The sequence below is a fragment of the Pituophis catenifer genome, unplaced genomic scaffold, assembly GCF_029215685.1.
Source record: "Pituophis catenifer annectens isolate HBS135680 unplaced genomic scaffold, rPitCat1.0.hap2 SCAF_6, whole genome shotgun sequence".
NCBI classification, from domain to species: domain Eukaryota; kingdom Metazoa; phylum Chordata; class Lepidosauria; order Squamata; family Colubridae; genus Pituophis; species Pituophis catenifer.
In genome coordinates this window covers 9,393,519-9,419,695 of record NW_027256886.1, presented here as the reverse complement: position 1 = coordinate 9,419,695, position 26,177 = coordinate 9,393,519, and the positions used below count along the sequence as shown (strand labels likewise).

Here is a 26,177-nt window from a genome sequence, read left to right as displayed (position 1 = left end):
GCACAACAGTTACCCCAGTACCTGGAGGAAGATGTCTATCTGGACCCGTACCAGTCGGGCTTCAGGCGGGGGTACAGCACAGAAACAGCATTGGTCGCGTTGGTTGATGATCTCTGGAGGGCTCGGGACAGGGGTTGCTCCTCTGTCCTGGTCCTATTAGATCTCTCAGCGGCTTTTGATACCATCGACCATGGTATCATGCTGCAGCAGTTGAGGGGGTTAGAAATTGGAGGCACCGTGTTACGGTGGTTCTCCTCCTACCTCTCCGACCGCTCGCAGTTTGTGTTGACGGGGGCAGAGGTCGACCTCGAGGCGCCTCGCTTGAGTGCCACAGGGGTCGGTCCTCTCGCCCCTTCTGTTCAACATTTATGTGAAGCCGCTGGGTGAGATCATCCGTGATTTTGGGGTGAGAGTCCTCCAGTACGCTGATGACACCCAGCTGTACATCTCCACCCCAAACCACCCAAATGATGCCCTTGATGTGATGTCCTGCTGCCTGGAGGCCGTGCGGGTCTGGATGGGGAGAAATAGGCTCAAGCTCAACCCTTCCAAGACTGAGTGGCTGTGGCTCCTGGCGTCCCGGTATAGTCAGCTGGTGCCATCGCTGACTATTGGGGGTGAATCCTTGCCCCCCACAGAGATGGCCCGCAATCTGGGTGTCCTCCTGGACTCACGGCTGTCTTTAGAAGAGCATATGACAGCCATAGCCAGGGGGGCTTTTTATCAGGTTTGCTTGATCCGTCAGTTGCATCCCTTTCTGGACCGGGATGCCTCTTGTTACACCCATGTAACACCTCTCCTGCGCGAGCTGCATTGGCTCCCAGTGGTCTTCCGAGTGCAATTCAAGGTGTTGGTCACCATCTTTAAAGCGCTCCATGGCATAGGACCAGGATATCTACGGGACCGCCTTCTGCCACCAACAGCCTCCCACCGACCAGTTCGCTTCCACAGAGAGGGATTCCTCAGGGTGCCGTCGGCCAAGTTATGTCGACTGGCGACACCCAGGAGGAGAGCCTTCTCTGTCGGAGCTCCTGCCCTTTGGAATGAATTGCCCCCGGATATTCCTAACATCTCTGACCTCCAGGTCTTTCGCTGTTCCCTCAAGACCCTACTGTTCCGACAGGCGGGGCTGTCTAACTGAATGATTTTAAATTGGGTTTTAATTTTGGGTTTTAAAATTTGGCCAAATCTATTTAATGATTTTAATTAATTTTAATTATGATATTGTATATTTATGTTTTAATTCTGGCTGTACACTGCCCCGAGTCCTTCGGGAGAAGGGCGGTATATAAATAAAAATTATTATTATTATTATTATAATAAAAGGATTAAACAAACATAAAGAAGGGCCATTAAGACCTCTATCCTTCAGTCAAGTTAGCTTGACTGAAGTTGACACAGTGGCTAGAATCATTCTTTGCCAATCCTGTACTTCCAGATGGGTTGAATTTCAATAACTCATTGCCTCTGGCCTGAATGAATGAATAAACAAATGAAACGTGTGATTATTTATCTAATTAGATTTACATCCTCCCTCCTTTCCTCTTGGAACTCAATATAGTATACAGGTAGTCCTGGATTTACAACCATTCATTTAGTGACTCTTTGAAGTAACAAAAAGTGACTTATGACCGTTTGCATACTTACAATCGTTGCAGCATTCCCATGGTCACATGAGCAAAACTCAGACACTTGGTGACTGATTCATATGTATGATGGTTGCAGTGTCTCGGGGTATGTGATCACCTTTTTTTTAACAGTAACAGAGTTGGAAGGGACCTTGGAGGTCATCTAGTCCAACCCCCTGCTCACGCAGGAGACGTGTACTAGGGATTCAAACCGCTGAACTGCCAACCTTTCTGATCGACAAGTTCAGTGTCTTAGCCACTGAACCACCCAGCTTTCATCTTTCATTTTGCAACCTTCTGACAAGCAGAGTCAATGGGGAAGCCAGATTCACTTAACAGCTGTTTTACTAATTTAACTGCTGCTGTAGTGATTCGCTTAACAATGGTCTTGCTTAGCAGTAGTGGAATTTTGGGATCAATTGAGTGTTCATAAGTCGAGGACTACCTCTATAGATTCCCCCGATTTCTTCCCTAATGTCAAGTCTCTCTGGATAAGTTGAGCTGAGAATAGCCACTGGTTCAAAGTTACCCAATGGGCTTGGATGAAGAAATGTGTGCTTGACCCTGAATTGGCCAGGTCCTTATCCTGTAGCTTAACCACTATTGCACACTGTTTATAGCAATAGCACTTAGACTTATATACCGCTTCACAGTGCTTTACAGCCCTCTTTAAGCGGTTTACAGAGTCAGCCTATTGCCCCCAACAATCTGGGTCCTCATTTTACTTACCTTGGAAGGATGGAAGGCAGAGTCAATCTTGAGCCTGGTGAGATTCGAATTGCCAGATTACAGGTAGCCGGCAGTCAGCAGAAGTAGCCTGCAGTACTGCACTCTAACCACTGTGCCACCTTGGCTCATTGCGATTTGTTGGAAGTTAACTTAGAATCTTGTTGCTTCTCCTTCCATAGTAAGTGGAAAAGTTATGTTAGAAATTTTTTTTTTTACCTGCATATCATACCTCCTTGATATGTAGAGCATGGAATGTTAAATGCTATTGATAGGTTACATTTGGTGAATTATCCCTTTGTTCTTATTTTTGCAGATGTTTATTCCTTTGAGGAAGAGGAGGCTGTTTTGGATCCTCATATCGCCAAACACTTAGCTCATTTTGGAATTGACATGCTCCAAATGCATGTGGTAAGTGACTCGCCTCTTATGAAGATGCTGTCCTAAGCACTTGGTTATCATGACACACAAATGTGATAAACACTTAAGGAAAACAAAACGTCAGTGATAAATAACAACAGTGCTTAGACTGATATACCGCTTCACAGTGCTTTACAGCCCTCTCTAAGCGGTTTACAGAGTCAGCATAATGCCCCCAACAATCTCGGAAGGGTGGAAGGCTGAGTCAACCTTGAGCCTGGTGGGATTTGAACCTGCAGTAATTGCAAGCAGCAGATGTTAATAACAGTGCATTAGTCCACTGTGTTACCAAGGCTCTTGGTAATAGTTTTATGAGCTACAGATCATTTGAATTTCAATGAATTTCAAAACCATTTGTTTTTGAAGGAAATTTTATTTTCAAGACAAGTCTAAAAACAAGAATCCAAACCCAAAGGAAATTTGAAACTCAAAAGTTCTGAATCAGGTCTTAGCATCTACATTGATTCTCCATAGCAGTGATATTGGAAGTAGTTATATTCTCAGAGTTTTACTATATATCCGTGATGGCACGCATGCCGGAAGTGGCATGCAGAGTCATCTCTCTGGGCACGCCAGCCATCGTCTGTTGCTCTTCTGGGTTCCAACGCACATATGTACATCGGCCAGCTGATATTCGCATGTGTGGGAGTGCCTGAAATTGGAATTCCATATGCGTGTCGGGAAGCTGAGCTTCCGGTTTCCGGCGCGTGTATGTGCACCAGCCAGCTGATCTTCGCATGCTCATGCCGGTGAACTGTTTTTCCGCTTTCCAGTGCTGCTTCCCCCGCCCCACTCCCTGGCATGCTCCCATTTGGGCACTTGGTGCTGAAAAGGTTCGCCGACACTGCTATATATCATAGGCGAATGTTTGCCACAGTACACGAAGTCCTCAATTTATGACCACAATGGAGCCCAAAATTTTTGTTGCTAATTGAGAAATTTGTTAAGTGAGTTTTGCCCCATTTTACGACTTTTCTTGCCACATTTTTTGCCTAATTTAACAACACTGCAGTTGTTAAATTAGCAGCACGATTGTTAAGTGAATCTGGCTTCCCCGATGACTTTGCTTGTCAAAAGGTTGTAAGAGGGGATCACATGACCCCGGTACATTGCAACAGTCACAAACGTGAATCAGCTGTGAAGCATCGGAGTGTAAATCATGTGACTGAGGAGATGCTGCAGCGGTCATAAGTTATGATGAAAAATCATCATAAGTCACTTTTCCCAGTGCTGTTGTAACTTCAAAGGGTCACTTACTGAACTGTTCTAAAGTGAGGACTACCTGTACTTGAACGTTTTTATGGATGTAAGTAAAATTTTTTGTACAAAGCTATACAATTTATTTATTTATTTATAAAATTTATTGGCCGCCCATCTCACCACAGGGTAACTCTGGGCTGCTTGCCATCTTAAAAAAGATTAAAACTATACAAAGCTTAAAAGACATAAATAAAATGCCATTAAGATTGACTGAAAATGCGACTTAACTGTGGGATCCATGTACTGATTTCAATTACTTGGATAATTCAGCAGGTGGAGACATAGCCACGTATACAGTATATCTCAGCAATTGTAAAATAAGGTATTTTTATGCTGAGAGGTCTTTCCTTTTGGGTTGAATCAGGGGTGAAATGCTCCTGGTTCAGACCGGTTTGGACGAAATGGTAGCGATGGCGGCCAGTGGTTTGGAGAACCGGTAGCGATGGCGGCGTGAGGCTCCGCCCACCCACCTGGTCATCATAACCAGGAAGTAACCTGGTTTTTACCCTCTGTGCATGCGCAGAAGGGTTTGCACATTCGCAGAGGGTCTGCATGTACAGGTGACGCATGTGCGAGGCGTGTACACTTCCGAACCAGTTGGGGAGGTAAGTAGATTTCACCCCTAGGTTGAATAGTTGTTCGTAGCTAAACAAGTTGTATGATTTTTTTCTTTTAAAATCCTGTCTTTGTAAGTTGGTAAAAAGCTTTTTTGCTTTTTTGCTTTCAGACAGAGAATGGCCTGAGAGATAATGACATAAAACCCCGAGTGTCTGAATGGGAAGTCATCCAAGAATCAGGCATGAAGCTGAAACCAATGTATGGACCTGGATATACCGGCATGAAAAACATGGGGAACAGCTGCTACCTCAACAGCGTATTGCAAGCCATTTTCAGTATTCCTGAATTTCAGAGGGCGTAAGTCATTTCTAGGAGTTTCATAAAAACCCAGTTTTCACAGATCAGAAACAAGCAGATTGAGGGTGGCACTTTTGGGGAAAGGCCACAGAGATGGTGCAATGGTGTTTACAGGTAGTCCACGACCATAATTGAGCCCAAAATTTCCATTGCTAAAGGAGGCAGTTGAGTTTTGCCCCATTTTTCAACCTTTCCTGCCACAGTTGTTGAGTGAATCACTACAGTGCTAAATTATTACCATGGTTGTTAAGTGAATCTGGCTTCCCTGTTGACTTTGCATGTCAGACGGTCACAAAAGGGGATCACATGACCCTGGGACACTGCATCTGTCATAAATACGAGTCAGTTGCCAAGCGTCTGAATTTTAATCACGGGACCATGGAGATGCTGCAATAGTCATAAGTGTGAAAAACGGTCATAAGTCACTTTTTTCAGTGCCATTGTTACTTCGAACAGTCACTAAATGAACTGTTGGAAGTCGAGGACTACCTATAATGTGATGCAAGTAGACAAGGCTACAATATCTTCACCTGTGGAGGATGATTGATATTTAATTGTGTTAAAAGCTAGGTTGTTTTTTCTAAACCTTTAAGATTTGGAGACTTTGGAGATTTTTATCTGTCTGCTATAGAGGGGAAAGGATTCTGGTAGACATCCCAGCACCCTTGATTGTTAGTTGATGACAGAGAATGAGGTGGCTGGATGGAATCACTGATGCAGTAGGCATGAGCTTAAATGGACTCCAAAGGATGGTAGAGGACAGAAAGGCCTGGAGGAACGTTGTCCATGGGATCACGATGGGTCAGACACAATTTTGCAACTAACAACAATAATACATGGCAGAATACATGAAACAGGAAGTTGCCTTTAACTGGGAGTGAATTGAATGAATATTGCTGTGTCTGGACAAAGTTGTATTAATTGCCTTGTTATTTTCATATTTTGGGTGACCTTTTTAGACTATTGTGAAGTATTATCAATTGCACCTGTTCCAACAAGAGTAAAAATATCCTCAATTTAACCTAAGGCAATATGGACAAAATCTGTATGATTTTCTTGACAACTCTACAGATGTACAGTAGCATGGCTGGCTTAGGAATTCTGGGGAGTTGAAGTCCACAGGTCATAAAGTTGCCATAGTTGATCACTCCTGTGCTAGTTGAAGATTATCAAAACATCAATAGAATACCAGTTTGGCATGAATTTCACAAAGAGCTGAAATATTATATGGAACTTTATATACTTTGGTATTGATCGGGTAGTGTTTCTGCATGTCGTAAAACCAAATCATGAAAACACTGAGTCTTAAAAATTACTGGGCCACAAATATTTTCCCAGGGAAATTAATTCTCCTTTCGGTGGAAGTGTAAAATAATGAATGCAATAGAGACTTTCTGCTTTTGTAGTACAGGAGTGATGAATGGCAGAAGGGAGGGCTTCATATAACCAAAAGTCTGGTTTGTCCTGTGTCAAAGATTGTGCCCATCTGCAAAAGAAGGCAACCTTGTACGCATTATTATGGGATTCTAAAACGTCTGCCTTTCTCAAATAAAAAGTCGTTAATATTTGTAATTTTTCAATATTTTCTCCTTTTCCCATTTTTCTTCTGCTGTTCTTTATGTTAGGTATGTGGGAAACCTTCCAAGGATATTTGACTACTCTTCTTTGGACCCAACACAAGATTTCAATACTCAAATGTAAGTGGCCTGTTACTTTTTAGCAGTGGTCCTCAACTTTTCCGGCTCTGTGGACCAGGGGTGAAATGCTCCCGGTTCGGACCGGATCGGGCGAAAAAATCCCTGCCCCCATGCCCAGCTGAGCTGCGCGATCATCAGAGGCTTTTTTTTTTAAATTTTTAAAAGCATTTTTTCTACAACCTCTTCGGCCGAAAAAATGCTTTTAAAAGTAAAAAAAAAGCCTCTGATGATCGCACGGCTCAGCTGGGATCGTCAGAGGTTTTAAAAGCATTTTTTTTACAACCTGTTCCACCGAAGAGGTTGTAGAAAAAATGGTTTTAAAAGTTTAAAAAAAAAAAGTTGACCATGCCCACTCAGTCTCATTATCCCCCCCACCAAGCCACACCCACAGAATCAGTAGTAATAAATTTTACATTTCACCTCTGCTGTGGACCAGTGGCGGGGGGCGGGGGAGAAGAGAGGGGATGGTTTCGCGTGTGTGTGCCACTTGCACAAATGCAGCTTCACATGCGTGCACGCTCGCCTGCCTCTTCTGTGGCTTGGTTCCCAATGGGCTGTGGCCCAGTCCGAACTGAAGAAGCTTCCTGAATAAGAAACAAAACATTTTCAAAAGAAAAAAAAGAAAGAAAAAGAAAATCCAGTTTGCCCTTTGAAAAGCAACCTTTGGGAATTGAGGAGTCTAATGAGTCCAGATTAGATTCCAGTTAATAGATGGTTGAAATAAAGTTACTTTCTGCTTCCTGTCCTTTCTCCCTATTTACAATTTAGTGGGTAACTTTTGGTATGCTTTCTCTCTCTTTCCCTTCTCCCTTCTCCCTTGCTACAGGGCTAAATTGGGACATGGGCTTCTTTCAGGCCAGTATTCGAAACCTCCAGTGAAATCTGAGCTCATTGAACAGGTGATGAAGGAACAACACAAGGTATTTGACCCACCATATTCATCTTGAGAATTAAGTAGAAGACAACAGGTGTGAATAACTATCACTGATTTAGCAAAACGATTGTCTCTTTGAAAATCACAGCCTCAGCAAAAGCTGAATGTTCATTTATAATTTTGGTATAATTGACTTACAACCGGTTGCTTAATGATTGTTGGAAGTTATGATGGACCCCCAAAGGTACCCATGGTCACATGACCAGCCATTAAAGTGGCCGGCAACATGGCCACATTTATGGCAATTTATCAATGTCCTGTAGCCAGGTGATCCTCTATTACAGAGGTCTTCAAACTTGGCAGCTTTAAGACTTGTGGACTTCAACTCCCAGAATTCTCCAGCCAGCTGGAGAATTCTGGGAGTTGAAGTCCACAAGTCTTAAAGCTGCCAAGTTTGAAGACCTCTGCTCTATTACAACAGTTTTGCTCAAAACTGGGACATCTGATTTTTGGCAAAACTGTGCCCATAACGAACTATTACCTGTGTTAATTTTACAAGCACTGTGTTCCCTTAATGACCACCACAAAATAAAGTCGCAGAATTGATTCAGTCACATGACCGACTCATGACTGTTATGACTTATGATGATAATGGACAGGATCCTAGATTAGAGAGATATTTTGCAAAGCTTCAAGAAAGAATTCTTTTTTTTTTTTTTTTGGAACTTCAAAGATGAAATGCTGTGTTGTTACGCAATGTCGCAATAGCTTTATTCAAATGTTAGGCTGATGCAGGAGAAAATGCTATGCGACTCTCTGAGGGCCCAAGACCGCATCACTGAAATCGGATATCCAGATATTGAATAACGGCAACATGATTTTCTGCCGATTTTGACAGGATATTGAGTACAATAAATGCAATAAGCTTCTAAGAAGCTTAGCAAGCTTATTGCAACAGAAACTAGCAAAATGCACACCAAAGGGAAAAAAAATTGGGCCAAACATTCAGTCCCTCTACTTTAGTGAAATACAGGTAATCGTCGATTTACATTCACAATTGAGCCCAAAATTTCCATTGCAAAGCAACACAGTTGTTAAGTCAGTTTTGCCCCATTTTACGTCACATTCTTGCCACAGTTGTGGCAGTGAATCACTGTACTTGTTAAGTTAGTTAAATGGTTGTTAAGTGAATCTGGTTTCCCCGTTGACTTTGCTTGTCAGAAGGACGTAAAAGGGGATCATGTGACCCTGGGACACTGCAACTGATATAAATACATGGCAGTTACTAAGGATCTGAAATTTGTTCCTGTGACCATGGGGAAGCTAAGTGTGAAAAGCTGTCATAAGTCACTTTTTTCAGCGCCGTTGTAACTTCAGCGCCACTAAACGGATGGTTGTAAGTGGAGGGCTACCTGTACTTACGCCACCAACCAGCGGTGGGTTCTACTTACCTTTACTACCGGTTCGCAATGGGATCGCATGCGCAGATCGCCAATGACGACATCTGGGGCGGTGGGCGGGGCCTCCCGCCGGTTTTACTACCGGTTCTTGTGAACTGGTAGTAAAGATAAGTAGAACCCACCCCTGCCGCAAGGGATTATGGGTTCATTAAAAGAAGAAGATGATGATGCCTCTGCACAGGAATCTTCTCAACACTAAACTGAAGCTAGATAAGGGCCAGTGGAATTCAAGAGTGGGGAATAGACTTAGTCCACTTGTGACTATGTAGAGACTCTTTCGTCTACAGAAAGCAACACTGAGCTAGTATTGTACATAAAAGTGCTGGCCTGGGTTAAGAATGAAATAGGAAGCTATTTATGCCTGCCCTACTTTATAAACTTTGTTTACTGAGAGACCATTGACATAATATTTACATCTAGTTAGCCTCTGAGTTCCAGGCAAGATTTTATTACCCCTAAATATGGAAACTCATTGCAGACCTTCATACTTCACCTCTTATCTCTCTCTCTAAAATCAGATTTATTTATTTATTTATTCAGTTTTTATGGGCGCTTATTTCAGTAAGTGACTCTGGGGGATCAAAACAATCATAATTTTTTTTTAAAAAAAAAATCCCATCATACTATATTTCTCAAGAAAATCTAACGCAGACTTTTATTCAACTCCAGAACTATTTATAACTCTCTCTACAAGCTGGTACCGCTTCTGAAATGTGAATTTTCTTTTTTGTAACGATGGCTTTAATTGCTTGGATAGAAATTACTGTAATTCTCATGTAAATCTCATTTTATGATTTATACTGTACTGCTGAATGTTGCTGTCAGTATTCATCGGTTTTAATGATTCTTTTTTTATTTTAAACGTTTAGTACATTTAGTTACTTTAATCTATAAAAAGGAACCGATTCTAGGATGCTTGGTTGGTTGGTTGGTTCTGTCTGTCTGTCTGTCTCTGTCATTAATTAATTAATTAAATTTTATTAGCCACCCATTTTACCACTGGGTTAACTAGAATGCCTGTAAATTTGCTGTTTATTCCACTTGTTGCTTTATTTTTTTTTCCTTTTCTTGTTTCCCCCCTTTTTGATGTGTCTTTTTTTCATAGATGGATACAGATGGTATATTTAAAAAGGAAAGGTCGCTGTGTAACAGATACAGGGGATGCAGTAGCTAATGAGGATATTTTTCTTCTGAGAAGAACTGCATGGGTAAACAGAGAGAGAGAGATATTTATGGAGGGCTGCAATTTGAATCAGTAGGTTAATCAGCCGAACTTCGTCTAGAAGGCAAATTTTTGCCAGCGATTGAATGTCAGGTCAAGAATAAAAACAGAAGCTCTTTCTGAAAGCTCTTTTGATTGCATTTTATTTTGATTGGGCATTCTTTGATTTCTGTGCTGTGCTTGTTTGAAAACCCAAAATTGGAAGTCCTAAAATATAGGTCAGTTGAAAGCATATTGAATGAAATCAAAGATGTTTAAAGGCCTCCTAGAGAGAGATATCTATGCAGATTTTCTGAAGATAGATGAGAGGCCAAATGCGTATAATTTGGAGGTGAGAAAATGCTGACGGTGACAATTTCTTTCTAATAATAAGTAATAGCAACTTTCCTTTATTTATTCAATATCTCAGCCAAAAAAACCAACACATGAAACTTTAAAATTCTCCATGTCTCAGTCAACCCCTAGTGACTTCAGGGACCCATTCATGGAACGTTCTTGGCAATATCATAGAAGTTTTTTTTTTAAATTTACCTATTGAGTCTCCAGTCTTGGGATTCGCTGGTGTTCCCCATCCAAGTCCTAATCATTTGCTCACAGATAGGCTGAATGTTGATATTCTGCCTTTGGGATATCTTGGAGAAGTGATGATGTCTCCGTCTTTAAAAAGGGGGAAAGAGGTGGATCCAGAGAATAACCAAAAATATTCTCTCCAGTTCTGGATACTATATTTTAAGAAGGATTGAGAGAAACTGGTGTAGGGAAAGTTACTGGCAATGGTCAAGAAACTAGAAAGTGAGTCCTTTGATGAGAGATTGAAGAGTGATTGTCTGGCTTGAGAAGACAAGACTAAAAGGTGAATATTCTTTAGGTATTGGAAGGGATGTTCTATTCTCTATTGCATTAGAATTCAGAATGGATTAAAGATAAAGGAAGGCAGATTTCTACTGAACGTTAGAAAACTTCCCAACAGTAAAAGAAATCAACAGTGGAACTAATTACTAGAAAGATATCAGTCTATCGATCGTTGGATAATTTCCAGCAAAGTCTAAATCGTGGTTGTTCAACGTTTTGGCTTACCTGGTTGCATTGAGTGAAGAGGAAACATCTTGGGCCCGGTATAAAATATAGAATATAATTAATGTATATCAATAACAAACTTCCTTCATTTTTTATACAGGAAGTCTTCGACTTACAACAGTTCCTTTAGTGACCATTCAAAGTTAAAGCAGCACCGAAAACAGTGACTTATGATTGTTTTTCACACTTAACACGTGTTTTTTTTAAAATTTGATTTATACGCCGCCCTTCTCCGGAGACTCAGGGCGGCTTACAATGCGTTAAGCAATAGCCTTCATACTTTTTTATATTTTATACAAAGTCAGCTTATTGCCCACACAATCTGGGTCCTCATTTTACCTACCTTAGAAAGGATGGAAGGCTTAGCAACAGAAATTTTGGGCTCCATTGTGGTTGTAACTCAAGGACTACATGTATTTTCTAGGATCTTGTGGGGGGCCGTATTATTGACTGTCCAGGGCCCCATAAGGGCCTTTGGACTATGGGTTGAACACACCTGGTCTAGTCACTTGTTGGATGCTTTAATGTTGAATGTCATTCTGAGAAGGGGGATGGGGTTGATTTCAAAGAAATGAGTTTAACCAGGACTGCTCCTATTTAATGTTTCACAGTCAACTAAAGTTGGACAGGGGCCATCCGATGGTTGGGCAAATAGAAGTTTTACTAATGAACCACGTTCTAAAATGAGATCAGTTGTCCTTGTAAAGGACCAATCAGTAAATGATATATATTTAGCACATTTCTGATTTATTGAATGGATGAGATGGTTCTGAAAGATTTAGGAAAGCATTGGAGCTTATTCCTTACAACCAAGATATGTGATAATCAGTTGTGGGCAGAACCTGTATGTTTGAGGTCTCAGCCTGTAAGAGGCCCTGTTATGTTCTTCTACCTGCACAGGTATGTGGCATCCCACTGCAAATGTGTTTTACTTCTGTGATTTTCGAACCACCAGAGTGGATAGGAGCGTCATAGAGCAGGAGCATTCAACTTTGGCAACTTTAAGTCTTGTGGACTTCAACTCTCAGAATTCCCCAGCCAGCCATGCTGGCTGGGGAATTCTGGGAGTTGAAGTCCACAAGTCTTAAAAGTTGCCAAGACTGGACACCCCTGTCAAAGGGCTTTGGCAGCTGCTGCTTTGCCACATTGGGATGTTTCTGGTTCCCCCCAAATTGGATTCATATCCTTCACAGGCAGAAAGCGTAACAGATCAGCATGTTTGCTTCTTCTCATTGACTACATCTCTATAAATATAGCCTTATTTATATGGATGGCATATAGCTTACACGCATGTCTGTTAATGCACTTTATAAAGAGTTCTCCTAATATCATGCCACTGTTGGACGTCACGGAGTGCCTCCTTCCTAAATTATCTGTGTGAAAGGTTAAATAATCCAACCCATCTTATTTTTAGCCAAGCTGTTTTGCAACTGTTGATGAAGGCATGGCCAGAATTTTCTGTTGTTGTATATAAATATGCATAGATAGTCATCCGGATGCTGAAACCTGTCGTAACATGTTCAGGTTTTGGAAGGTTGGTAACTTGACCAAATTCACTTACTTCCCCTACCGGTTCGCAAATGTGAGCATGCGCGTGTCCCCGTCCACGCATACGCCCAGTCTTCTCTGCATGTGCTTTGCTGGCGCACGCGCCTTCTGTGCATGCACCCGGCCTCAAAAACGTGCCTAAATAGGACGGCGAACCGGCTGAATACCACCTTTGAACTTGACCATAGTGGAATATCTGTCCCCGTTAAGGAGTTAGGGTAGAAAATTCAGAGAAAGAATAGTTAAGAAAAAGAAAGAAAGAGAGAGAGAGAGAGAGAGAGAAGATAGATTAATTAGATAGATAGATAGGTAGGTAGGTAGGTAGGTAGATAGGTAGGTAGGTAGGTGGATGGATAGATAGATTAGATAGATGGATGGATGGATGGTTGGATGGATGTTTCTAATTTTTAATCTCCTTTGCTTTTCTTAAAGCATAAGTGTAAGACGGGAAGAAATCAAATGAATGGGCTGAAAGAGGAGAATTTCCATTAGCTAACAGTGGAGATATAGTTATACTATAGTACCTTTTAAACAATACATTGTTGATTGAGGCATGCTAAGCATTGTAGTTGTGTGTATGGGTGCATAAGAGAGTTATGAGTGAGAGAGGAAGGGACAAACAAACAAATTATTCCAATTCTGGCAAAAGCCAAAAGTCTCCAAGAAACAAAACGATGTAATGACACAACCTGACATTTCTCTGTTTCCTGCCTTTAACAGACTTGTTACCAAAGTGTACAATTCACCTACTTGATCTGGGGTTTTTTTTTTGGGGGGGGGGTGGCGCGGACATTTATATTTAACTTACTATACTCATTTACTCCATTTTCCTTGCCAAACGCAATTTACAACCATTTATTTAGCAGCGGTTCAAAGTTGCAACAGCACTGAAAAATGTGACTTAAGACCATTTCTTGCACTTACGACTGTCATAGGGTCCCACAGTCCCATGGGTGCCTGGCAACTGGAATGTATTTACAATGACAGCTTGCTGTCAAACATTGTGGGTGCTTCCATCACTGGAGGTTTTTAAGAAGAGACTGGACAGCCACTTGTCGGAAACGGCATAGGGTCTCTTATTTGAGCAGGGGGTTGGTCTAGAAGACCTCCAAGGTCCCTTCCAGCTCTATTCCGATTGATTGATTTGTTGTAGTGTTTTGGGTTGGGTTGGGTTGGGTTGGTCATGTGATCACCTTTTGCAACCTTCCCAGCTGGCTTCTGACAAACGAAGTCAATGGGAGAAGCCAGATTCATTCTCAGATATCAGATTCACTTAATGACCATGTGATTCACTCAACAACTGCAATGATTCGCTTAAGAACCATGGCCAAAAAGGTCATAAAATCGGGTGTGACTCAGGGGTGGGTTCTAAAATTTTTCACTACCGGTTCTGTGGGCGTGGCTTATTTTGTGGGCGTGGCTTGATGGTCATGTGACAACTCTTTAGGATTTAGCAGAGGTACTGGTCTACCAGGCTTTTAACTGCTTGCAAAGCTGTACCGGTCTACCCATTTGTTTTTGCAGGCACTGATCTACCCATTTATTTTTGCAGGCACTGGTCTACTCATTTGTTTTTGCAGGCACTGGTCTACCCATTTGTTTTTGCAGGCACTGATCTACCTATTTATTTTTGCAGGCACTGGTCTACTCATTTGTTTTTGCAGGCACTGGTCTACCCATTTGTTTTTGCAGGCACTGGTCTACCCATTTATTTTTGCAGGCATTGGTCTACTCATTTGTTTTTGTAGGCACTGGTCTACCCATTTATTTTTGCAGGCACCGGTCTACTTATTTGTTTTCTTTTAACACTGATCAGCTGTAGGGCGGCCCTTTGAAGCCCCACTGCAAGAGTTTAAACAGTTTTTTTCCCTCTAGCCGATCAGATGGGACTCAGGAGGCAGCAATAGATTGGGGGTGGGACCAAATAAAAGGTAAGAATAATGCAGGGAGGCGGGGGGCGAGGCAGAACCGGTTCAGTGATGTCATATCGTCACTGCTACCGGCTCGGTGGAACCGGGTGGAACCGGGAGGAACCCACCACTGGTGTGACTGATTTAACAACCGCCTTGCTTACCAAAGGAGATTCTGGTTCGAATTCTTCTTGTAAGTCAAGGATCCTGGTCTTTAATAATTAATTTTCATTATCTATACTCCTCGTTGCTTTGTACAATCTATTTACCATTATCTGCTAAGAATGCAATGCAAACAACATTCTGTTGCACTAGTCATTTGTCACATTGAAAGAGTGCACAGGCCGTGAAGAAACTCATGAACGAATGTATGTATATGGAGCTCCATACATTGAATGGCATTTTCTGCAAGGATGATAAACTTCTGTTGCACTTATAATGAATATATCTTGCCAACGGCTCCAGTTCACCCATGGAATTCTAATGTGCATTTTTTCACTAACAAAACCAGAATCAACAGCGTCAGAGCAATTCTCCTTTCTCCTTCCATTTTCTGGGGGGCAGGGATGGATAAAATGAAAGTAATAGATTTTTCTCAGAGTTACTGAAAATAAAGGGTCATAACAGTTGCTGCCCTATTCAGAAATATATTTCGAAAATGTATTTAGCCTCTTTTCTTTTCCTTCTCATTTTGTGTTTCAGCCTCAGCACAATGGTATTTCTCCACGCATGTTCAAAGCTTTTGTAAGCAAAGGGCACCCCGAATTTTCCTCCAGTCGGCAACAAGATGCACTAGAATTTTTCCTGCACCTTATCAACCTGATAGAGGTGAGCAAAGGTTAATGTCTTTTTTCACATGAACAAATCAGCAAAAGGATAATATCAACCAATCTTGCACAAACATTTAGAAGTTTTATTTATAGATAAATGTGGTACCAAGTGTCAGGTTTCTGGTCAAGGACATTGATGAATTTCAATTCTTCTAGAAGGATGCGGTGGCTCAGTGGCTAAGACACTGAGCTTATCGATCAGAAAGGTTGGCAGTTCAGCAGTTTGAATCCCTAATGCCACGTAACAGAGTGAGCTCCCGTTACTTGTCCCAGGTTCTGCCCCACCTAGCAATTCGAAAGCATGTAAAAAATGCAAGTAGAAAAATAGAGACCACCTTTGGTGGGAAGGTAACAGCGTTCCGTGCGCCTTTGGCGTTTAGTCATGCCGACCACATGACCACGGAGACATCTTCGGACAGCACTGGCTCTTCGGCTTTCAAATGGAGATGAGCACCGCCCCCTAGAGTCAGGAATGACTAGCACATACATGCAAGGGGAACATTTACCTTTACCTTTAAAAGTCCAAACTCACATATAGTATCCAACTGAAAGAAATTTCAAGAACTTGGTGCTGGTAGCTTTATTATTTTTAATTATTAATAAATATTTATAAATGATTAATAAATTATTAAATAAATAATTATTATGAAATAATTATAAATATCTAATAAATAATTATAAATAATTATTTATTATCTTGCTTTATTATAGACAAGAAGGAAGACTCATCTCTCTAAATCTCCCTCCCTCCCTCCCTCCCTACTGACATACGTGAGACTAGCATGCTTCAGAATACAGAAATCAGGCATAATCCTCAATTTAAAGCCATTCATTTTTAAAGGGAGGTCACCTTGTTCGGTAGGCAAGTTTGGGATACAAAGAAATCCTACACACTTTACAGGTAGTCCTCGACTTACGACCACAACTGAGCCCAAAATCTATGTTGCTGAGACATTTGTTAAGTGAGTTTTGCCCCATTTTACGACTTTCCTTGCTGCAGTTGTTAACTGAATATGGCGTCTCCATTGACTTTGGTTGTCAGAAGGTGGGACAATGCAACTGTCATAAGTATGAACCAGTTGCCAAGCACCCCGATTTTGATTATAGGACCATGGAGATGCTGCAATGGTCGTAAGGGTGAAAAACAGTCCTGAGTCACTTTTTTCAGTGCAGTTGTAACTTTGAACTGTTGTAAGTTGAAGACTACCTGTATTTCAAATTGTGATATGTTGTGATATTCAATTCCATGGGGAGGTTTGCAATAGAAATTCTCAAATGCCCTTATTTCATACTGCTATATGATCAGGTTTATTACAAAACTCAGACAACCATAAAGAGGTCACTCGTAGGATGCCTTTGGTTGATAAATGATCCTCAAACGTAGAATATTTTCCAGATCATATTAAGCATTTCTAACCCTTATTGATTTCACTCGGAGTTCTCTGCTGAAATCAATGAGCCTTCAAGTTATGAAACTTTCACTGGATTGCACACACAATGATTTTTTGAAAAATTGCGCAGTATACATTTAACAGTACATTTCTGCACTGTTAAATGCTGACTGATAATCTTTGAAGCTCTTGTTCCCCCAGTGGAGAATACAAAGCTACGTTTTACTTCCCTGGTGCTTTGTGCAATTTTATCCCCTACGCACAAATCCTTAATCTAAGTATCTCCAGAGGTAGAGATGTATCTATTTCTAGACCCATGAAAGTGCAATTTGACAAAGCATTACAGCTTTCCACAGCTTGATGTCCCTTGAGATATCTCAAACAACAAATTCAATATCCTCAGCTAGGATTTTGAGTGTTCTGGGTTGTAGAAATTGTGGGACTTTCATTACTTGCCTTAATCCTGATTTACTAAGGTTTGTGATGGTGGCATGGGAATTGTTTGGGTTTTGCAATCTGTCTCCAAGCTGGTATATTATTTTCTTGGAAACTCGAGCTGTAAAAAGCTACTTACATGACCTGGGATAATCAACAATTGTTTTCCTGTATGATCTGGGATAGTTTCTTCAAGAAGCTTCTTCAGCTTTGACAGGATAATGGGGAATGAAAGGATTTATATTCCTTGCAGACAGCTGGTCATTTGCACCCTTTTAGAGGGTCATTGAAGCACTTGGAGGTTTATCTGTGTCCTCAGGGTCATAGTTATATAATTTGGGATGAACACCCTTTGAATGGTGTGATAGTAGGAATGGATTTCCAGAGAAAAATTGCAGACCACAGGAACCAGGAGCATTACTCAGGTGATCCTGAGGACACAGATAAACCTCCAAGTGCTTTAAGATTTAAAAGATTTAACCATTGTTTCAATTGGGGAAAATGTGACCATCCTAGACCAGGCCAAGTCCAAAAATGCCAGGGAATTTCTAGAAGCCTGGTGCTTTGACAAATCAGCCATCAATAGACACATAGACATGAACACCATCTGTAGACTATTCAAAAGAGATAATCAACCAGCCTCAAAGAGTAAAAGACAACAGCACTTCTCCACCAGTAATCAGCACTGAGATCAGCATAGATGAACTCCAAATTCTTCAGCCTCTGTGCGTTCCACTCCCTCTTTCAAAACCTCTGCGCTGAAGAAGCTTCTTGGATGAGAAGTGAAACCAGTGGTGGAATTCAAATTTTTTTATTACCGGTTCTGTGGGCGTGGCTTGGCGGGCATGGTGTGGCTTGGTGGGCATGGCTTGGTGGGCATGGCAGGGGAAGGATACTGCCAAATCTACATTCCCTCCCCATTCTGGGGCCAGCCAGAAGTGGTATTTGTTGGTTCTCTGAACTACTCAAAATTTCCTCTACCGGTTCTCCAGAACCTGTCAGAACCTGCTGAATAGCACCCCTGAGTGAGTTTTTCTTCAAAGAAAAACCAGAAAGTCCAGTTGCTTCTTCAAAAAGCATTTTTGGGACAACCGTGACCTGGATGACAGAATTTCCATACACATTAACTCCTAGATCAACTTCAAACCAAAATCAAATAAGCACATTACACCAATTCTCCGTGAGCTGCACTGGCTCCCTATTGGTCTCCGGTCACAATTCAAGGTGTTGGTTATTACCTTTAAAGCCCTACATGGCTCAGGGCCAGGGTATCTTCGAGACCACCTTCTACCGCATAATTCCCAATGACTGGTAAGATCCCACAGAATTGGTCTCCTCCGGGTCCTGTCAGCTAAAAAATGCCGGCTGGTGGGCCCGCGGGGGAGGGCCTTCTCTGTGGCTGCCCCAACTCTCTGGAACCAGTTACCTCCTGAGGTCCGGACCATCCCCACCCTATTGGCCTTCTGAAAAGTGGTGAAGACCTGGCTTTTCCGGCAGGCCTGGGGCCCTTGATCTTGCTCTTGCGATCCGGCGAGATCCGGCCATGAATGGTGTGAATGAGTTTTAATGTTTTTAATGTTTTTAATTCTTAAATGTTTTTTATAATGATTTTAAATGCATTGTGAGCCGCCCTGAGTCTCTGGAGAGGGGCGGCATACAAATTGAATAAATAAATAAATAAAATAAATAAATAAATAAAAGCAACCCCCCATTAAAGAAACTGCCAAAGAGCAAATATTCCAACCAAGGAATCCCTAAGACTGTCCCCCACTCACACAGACAGAATATAAGAAGACGCCAGAATATAAACTGACAGCAAACAGCACTCCTTACTAGCATTGATAATGTTACCTAATTAGGATAATGAAATGTCTGCAAGAAAATAAGCAAGCTCAGAGAGCACCAAGGACCCCTCAAACATATATGTAGCCATCCATTTCATAACCAACTCAGGGCAACTCCCAATCAAAATGCTTGCTTACGTGTCACATTTTTTTTTCTTTTCAGAGAAACCGAATTGGCTCAGAAAACCCCAGCGACGTCTTCCGGTTCTTGGTTGAAGAACGGACCCAGTGCTGCCAAACCAGAAAAGTACGGTACACAGAGAGGGTGGAATACCTCATGCAATTGCCTGTAGCAATGGAAGCTGCAATAAACAAAGGTAAAGTGCATGTACAAATTGTCTGTCGTTCAGATATAATTCAGGGATGCGTTCCTTGGAAGTCCCAGTTCAGTCGCGCAAATGACTTGCATTATGAACAATCTGGTACGGATTCAGCAACGAAGTCAGACAGTGTCGTTTCGCATGATCCACTCTTAGATGCAAAATGTTGTCAGGTGTTGTGGCCGGCCAGCGGCCAGTGGAGCTGGCAGGAGATTCGGACAGTGAGAAGGTTGGGGAGGAACATGGACCAGTCCTGGAGTCTGAGGAAGGCTCTGATGAGGGCTCTGCATCGGAGGCAGAGAGGGGGCCAGGGCCAGATGCCAGTTATCAGCTGTGTCAGATGTAAATGCCTTATTCTCTAATGTGTAAATAGTATATGAATGGGGTATCAGGGGTTAACTTATTCTTCACTTCTTAATGTATTCATAATTCACCACTCCCACTTATAGCTCCACCCATTGTATATATAAGGAGCCACCTACACCCTTTGCCTTGCTTCTATCTGTGAATATTCAGTGAATATAGAATGCCTATTGTAAATAAAAGGAAGTTTATTTAAAACTTTAACTCTCACTAATATTATTGAGTCTGATCCTGAAAATATTGCAACAAGCTGGTAGCAGAGGATGGTTAATTGACTCAATAAAAACTTAAAAATGTCTAAGAAAGATAGGCCCAACACCAGGGCCTACAGCAAAGAAATGGAAACAGAACAAGAAATAATCAACGAATCCACAAACGCAATTTCGAGAGAATCCGAAGAATACACCACTGAAGACGAAGAAATAATAGACGAAAATGATGACCAGGAGGAAATCGAAATAGAGAATAACGAACTCAGGTCAGAGATATTAAAACTATTAAAAAGCCAGAAGAATGATGAAAGCCTCATCGCGAACCTCCAAGAAATGCTGAAGAACAGCGGAGCAGCGAGAGAGAAAAACATCACTAATGAGAAGTCTAAAGACCCAAAAATAGTGAGTGATATGACTGCAGAGAAAGTCATTACGAAGAAGAAAAACAGTGATCCCGCGCGAAATTTTGAATGGCAGCCATCTTGGTTTCAACAAGCCTCCAAGGTGAGCGAAGCAGAGCCAATCAAAATGCTCAATTCAAAATTTCTGGCGCGAAAAACGTTATCAGACAACGAAAATGAAAAAGAAGATTCGAACTCCTCAGAAGAATCAGAATCAGAAAGTGAAGATGACTCAACAAAATCCCAAATAAAATCAGCAATGAAAACACTTTTTGCTGCATTTGGGCCAAAACTAAAAATTACCAAAGAGTCACCGAAGAAGCGAGCGAGCAAGCCGATACCTCAAGACCTGCCCGCTCCCATCCTGACTTCGAAAGCGCCGACGCCCGAACCCAGAGAGCCTTGTCGATTCCGCCCTACACCACAGACCGAAGCAAGTGCCAACGCTCCCAAAAGAAAAAGGAGAGCAGCCACAGTCGTCAGAACTCCCAAGGTCGAACCAGAGACCGACTCGTCTGAAGCAGAGCAGAGCGAGCGAGCCGCAATGGAGAGAACCTTCCACGACGACTCCAAAGAAGAAATGGACAACGCGCATGCGCGAAACTACGCAGACGGTCCGGGAAGACATGAACTGGCGAGAGAACCACGCAGACTCGTTGCGAGCATCCCCATGCCGTTTTGCAATTTTCTACACTTGCGAGACCACGGACTGCCCCAGGTCGTAAGTAATGGACAAAATAATGTCGGAAATTTACCCAGTGACTTCCCAAAACTAAGGGTTGATGGCATTAATTTGCAAGAATGGTATCAACAACTCCAGGTTGTCTTTATGAAGGAAAATTTACTATTTTTTATCACTAGTCCCCCAAAAAGACCTTGGACTTTAAAAATAGATTGTTTACACCATAGAGCATTTTTCTTAATAATATCTAGTGTGTCTCCTGCAATGTATCATAGCATCAAACCTAATCTGACTGTTTCAGAAATTATTCAATGCATGTTTAATTTGTTTCACAGCGATAGTGTGGCTACCACCACAAGAATGTCTAAGGATTTCTTTTCATCTAGAGTGAAACCAGGGGTTTCCATAAGTGAGCATTTAATATCTTTAAACAAAATAAGAGCTGAGCTGCATTTGAGGGGGGAGGTAATTTCAGACCAAACAATGAAAAGTGTTATTATCAACTCACTTGATTCATCATGGGACAGTTTTATGTCACATTTAGACACTATCAATCTAGGATATTTATCCATAGAAAGTCTATCCAATAAATTGATAGCAGAAGACAATTCAAGAAGAAATCGTTCTAGCAATCACACAGAACACAAACCTTATAGGAAAGTAGCTTTCCAAGAAAAATATAATGAAACATTTAAATGTCACAATTGTGGATCCAGGGAACACAATAGAAGAGATTGTCCCAAAATTTCAAAGGAAAGACATAGGTCAGAATATAGGAACAAATACAATTATAGACAGTCTTCCATAGATAGACATAGATATAGAAGCCCACCAAATTACAAAGAGAATAGAGGGGGCAGAGATAATTCAAAGGATAGAAAATCTGGTTCACTGAATGGATTAAATAAACAAGACAACACTAAAATACAGCAAAATGAGAACAATAATTGGCTTATTGATTCTGGAGCAACTAATCACACCACTAATAACAAAAATATATTGTCTTCATTTACAGAAGATAAATTTGTAATAAAAGTAGCTAACCAAGAAAAGGTTCAAGTGTTAGGCAAAGGAAATGTAACCTTGCCTGGTCTAGGAAAAATAGAGGGGGTATTGTTAATACCTGAAATACCTCATAACATACTAAGTGCCATAAAACTAAGTAGAGATTCTGACATTAATATAGTTTTCTCAAAGGGAAAAGCGACTTTGGAGAAGAATAAAATAAATATAGGCACTGTGATGATTAAAGGAGGCCTACCTTATCTGATAACAAAGGAAAAATGGTTGCATAACATTGATTCAAATATGGAAGATTGTATTGAAGCAGATGATGAAAATATTAGCAACAGTGACAATGATGAATGTAAAATATCTCATGATCACGCAGATGCACACAATGAAAAAAAACCAAAAATAGGTAAACCAATTCATGATGAGTGTGCTCACATCTTACATAGGAAGTTAGGACATGCCAGTTTTCCTGTAGTACAAAAAATGACTGAACACGCAGAAGGTGTCAAAATAAAAAATTGTGAAAACTATTTGGAATGCTCAGTATGTAAATCTACAAAACTAAAAACTAGTCCCAGACCAAGAAAATCTACTAGATCAACTAACAAAATTTTTGACTTAGTACACATGGACTTAGTTGGCCCATTAACTCCATCAATCACCTATAGAAAACGTTACTTCCTGACAATAGTAGACGATTATAGCCGTTATGGGTTTGTTTATACATTAAAACACAAAGATGAAACCTTTCAAAAATTTAAGGAATTTTACAAACGCATAGAAACACAACACAATATCAGAATAAAACAAATTATGACAGATAGGGGATGTGAATTCATGTCTAAAGAATTCTCCCAATGGTTAAAGGATAGAGGAATGCTACATTACACGTCTAGTCCATTTTCTGCGTTTCAGAACGGGATTGCAGAGAGAAAGAATTCCACATTACAAACCATGATTAGATGCACATTGGAGGATGCTGGCTTAAGCAAACAATTTTGGTCAGAAGCCTTACATTATTCAAATTACACACAAAATAGAACCTGGTCCAGTATTGTAAATAAGACACCATATGAAGTAATGTATAATAGGAAACCAAAATTAGCACACATGCACATATTTGGAGTCACTGCAGACGTACACATACCTAAACAGTTGAGAAGAAAGGGAGAAAACGTATCCAGAAGACTCAGATTTATGGGATATGAAACTGGCACCAAAGGGTACAGATTCATTGATAATAATAACAAATTTATAGTTTCCAGAACAGCTGTGTTCCATGAACAGGCCAACTGGTCTAAATTACATCTTAATGAAATATTTCCAAATAAATGTAAAGATACAAAATCTCATGAGGAAGGGACCATAGAAAAACAGAATATCAACAAATATAAAAACAAAACCAAAACTTGGACAAATAGCCAACACAAAATAAAGACAGACACACTAACAAAAAAAGAAGCAAGATATTTGCATGATAACAATAGCAAACCTGAAAGAGCCATTAGAAACAACAGAAATCAAATGCCAAATAAATACAGAGATTACATAATGCATATGGATGGTGAGCCAATAACGCCTAATACTTATGAGGAAGTGTTAAAACTCCCTCGTGAAGAAAAAGAAAAATGGGAATTAGCTATGAAAAAAGAGATGGAAAGTTTACAAGGATTAAATGTATTTACACCTGCAATTGCACCTAAAGATAAAACGATTATTGGTACCAGGTGGATATATAAAATTAAGAACTTAGAAGGAGGCAATACTCTATATAAAGCTAGATTAGTTGCACAAGGTTACGCACAGAAATATCCGGAGGACTATACTGACACGTATTCCCCCACTGTAAGAACAGAGAGTGTCAAAACAGCTCTAGTGGTAGCATCAGCACTCAACCTTGATGTATTTCAATATGACATACAAACTGCGTATCTACACGCAAAACTAGATAAGGAAATATACGTAAGAGCACCTCACAGTCAATACACCAACAAAAATGAAATTTGGCTGTTGAACAAGAGTTTATACGGATTAAAACAATCTGGTAAAAGATGGTATGATTGTTTAGTAAAAGTACTTAAGACCATGGATTTCAACGCTACCACTGCTGATAACTGTTTCTTTGTCAAAAAGGGTGATGATTACACTGAATTTGTGTTGATTTATGTAGATGACATTTTATATATAGGAAAACACAAAGAGAGAAGAGAAACTTTTGTAAATAAGTTAAATGAACATTTCTCGTTGAAATCTCTAGGTAAAGTGAACAAATATCTTGGTGTTCAAATTAATAAGACTAGAAGGGGATTCAAACTTACTCAGAGAGATAAGATTATAGAACTTTTAAATAAATGCAATTTAAATAATGCCAAACCCTGTGATACTCCTATGCAAACTGATTTTCTTAGAAATACTGATGAATCTTCACCTGAATTCAAGGATAACACGTTTTATAGATCAATCATAGGTTCACTTCTTTATATATCTAATTGGACTAGACCAGATATCGCCTTACCACTCAATTTATTATCCAGACACGTCAGCAAACCAACAATGTATCACTGGGAAGCTGTTAAAAGAATTTTAAGATATCTGAAATGTACACTGGATTTTTGCTTAGTATTAGAACCTAATAATAATAAAGAACCAAAGCTTACATGTTATGCAGATGCGGACTGGGCTGGAGACACATCATGCAGAAAAAGTACATCTGGTTATATTTTTCTCTTAAATGACTGTCCAGTTTACTGGTATACTGGTAAACAAGAACTAGTAGCCACTTCAACGACAGAAGCGGAATATGTTTGTTTATCCAAAGCTGCAAATAACCTTGTATGGTTTAATGATTTAATTTCAGATGTTTGGAAAAAACCTGCTTTGCCTTTTGTTATGCATGAAGACAATAAAGCAGCCATTGAAATATCTAGATCTGATGCCATTGGACAAAGGTCCAGGCATATAGATATAAAGTTTAAACATGTAAGACAATTATCTCAGGATGGATTTATTAAAGCAGTGCATTGTGATACTTCAGAACAATTAGCTGACATATTGACAAAGCCTTTACCTTCTAAGCAACACAAATATTTAACATCTAAATTCTATGTCTTGTATTGTCCTGAATCTGAATGTAATTGGTGTTGTATAACGAATCGGCATTTAGAGGGGGATTTGTCAGATGTAAATGCCTTATTCTCTAATGTGTAAATAGTATATGAATGGGGTATCAGGGGTTAACTTATTCTTCACTTCTTAATGTATTCATAATTCACCACTCCCACTTATAGCTCCACCCATTGTATATATAAGGAGCCACCTACACCCTTTGCCTTGCTTCTATCTGTGAATATTCAGTGAATATAGAATGCCTATTGTAAATAAAAGGAAGTTTATTTAAAACTTTAACTCTCACTAATATTATTGAGTCTGATCCTGAAAATATTGCAACAAGCTGCCTTCAGAGTCAGACATCAGTGAGGCAGATAAACAGATGGAGCCTGTTCCCAGTGTGAGCATGTGCAGAGTTGCCAGACGAAGGGAACAGCTAAATAACAAGGGTCAACTTGGGAGTAAGGCCACAGGTGGACGATGAATGGCCCCTCCCAGAGGGAATAAAAGAGGAGTGGAAGGGGAGTGGAGTTTGCAGGAGACAATTAGTTCGCCTAATTGGTTTGTGACTCTCCGAGACTCTTTGCCAAGTTTTGAAGATATCGGCCTGGCAGCTCTTCAAGCCAGATAAGGTCTGTGACTGTAAATTCCCCTTTGAAAGACTTTGCTGGATGTGAATGAGAGGAATTCACTGTTTTTTTTTTAATAAAGGGGGTTTTGTTGGGACCAGGATTCTGCTTCATGCTTTTTGGGGGAGCGTAGGTCAGAACATCAGGGGACATTTCTCCTGTTCATTTGCCATCAAATGAACCCACCCGTGATTTTCAACAGATGGATGGT

At 40.6% G+C, this 26,177-nt stretch overlaps 1 protein-coding gene across 4 annotated transcripts in view; it reads left to right on the top strand.

The window, feature by feature from the left end:
* USP13 (ubiquitin specific peptidase 13) overlaps positions 1-26,177 on the top strand; it is a 111,988-nt gene that overhangs the window by 65,308 nt on the left and 20,503 nt on the right. For all 4 annotated transcript variants that reach the window (XM_070946346.1, XM_070946345.1, XM_070946348.1 and 1 more), the window contains exons 7-12: positions 2,671-2,765; positions 4,762-4,949; positions 6,575-6,646; positions 7,473-7,566; positions 15,440-15,565; positions 19,401-19,554. In XM_070946346.1, the coding sequence (XP_070802447.1) occupies positions 2,671-2,765; positions 4,762-4,949; positions 6,575-6,646; positions 7,473-7,566; positions 15,440-15,565; positions 19,401-19,554 (729 nt within the window). The remainder of the gene's footprint in view (positions 1-2,670; positions 2,766-4,761; positions 4,950-6,574; positions 6,647-7,472; positions 7,567-15,439; positions 15,566-19,400; positions 19,555-26,177) is intronic.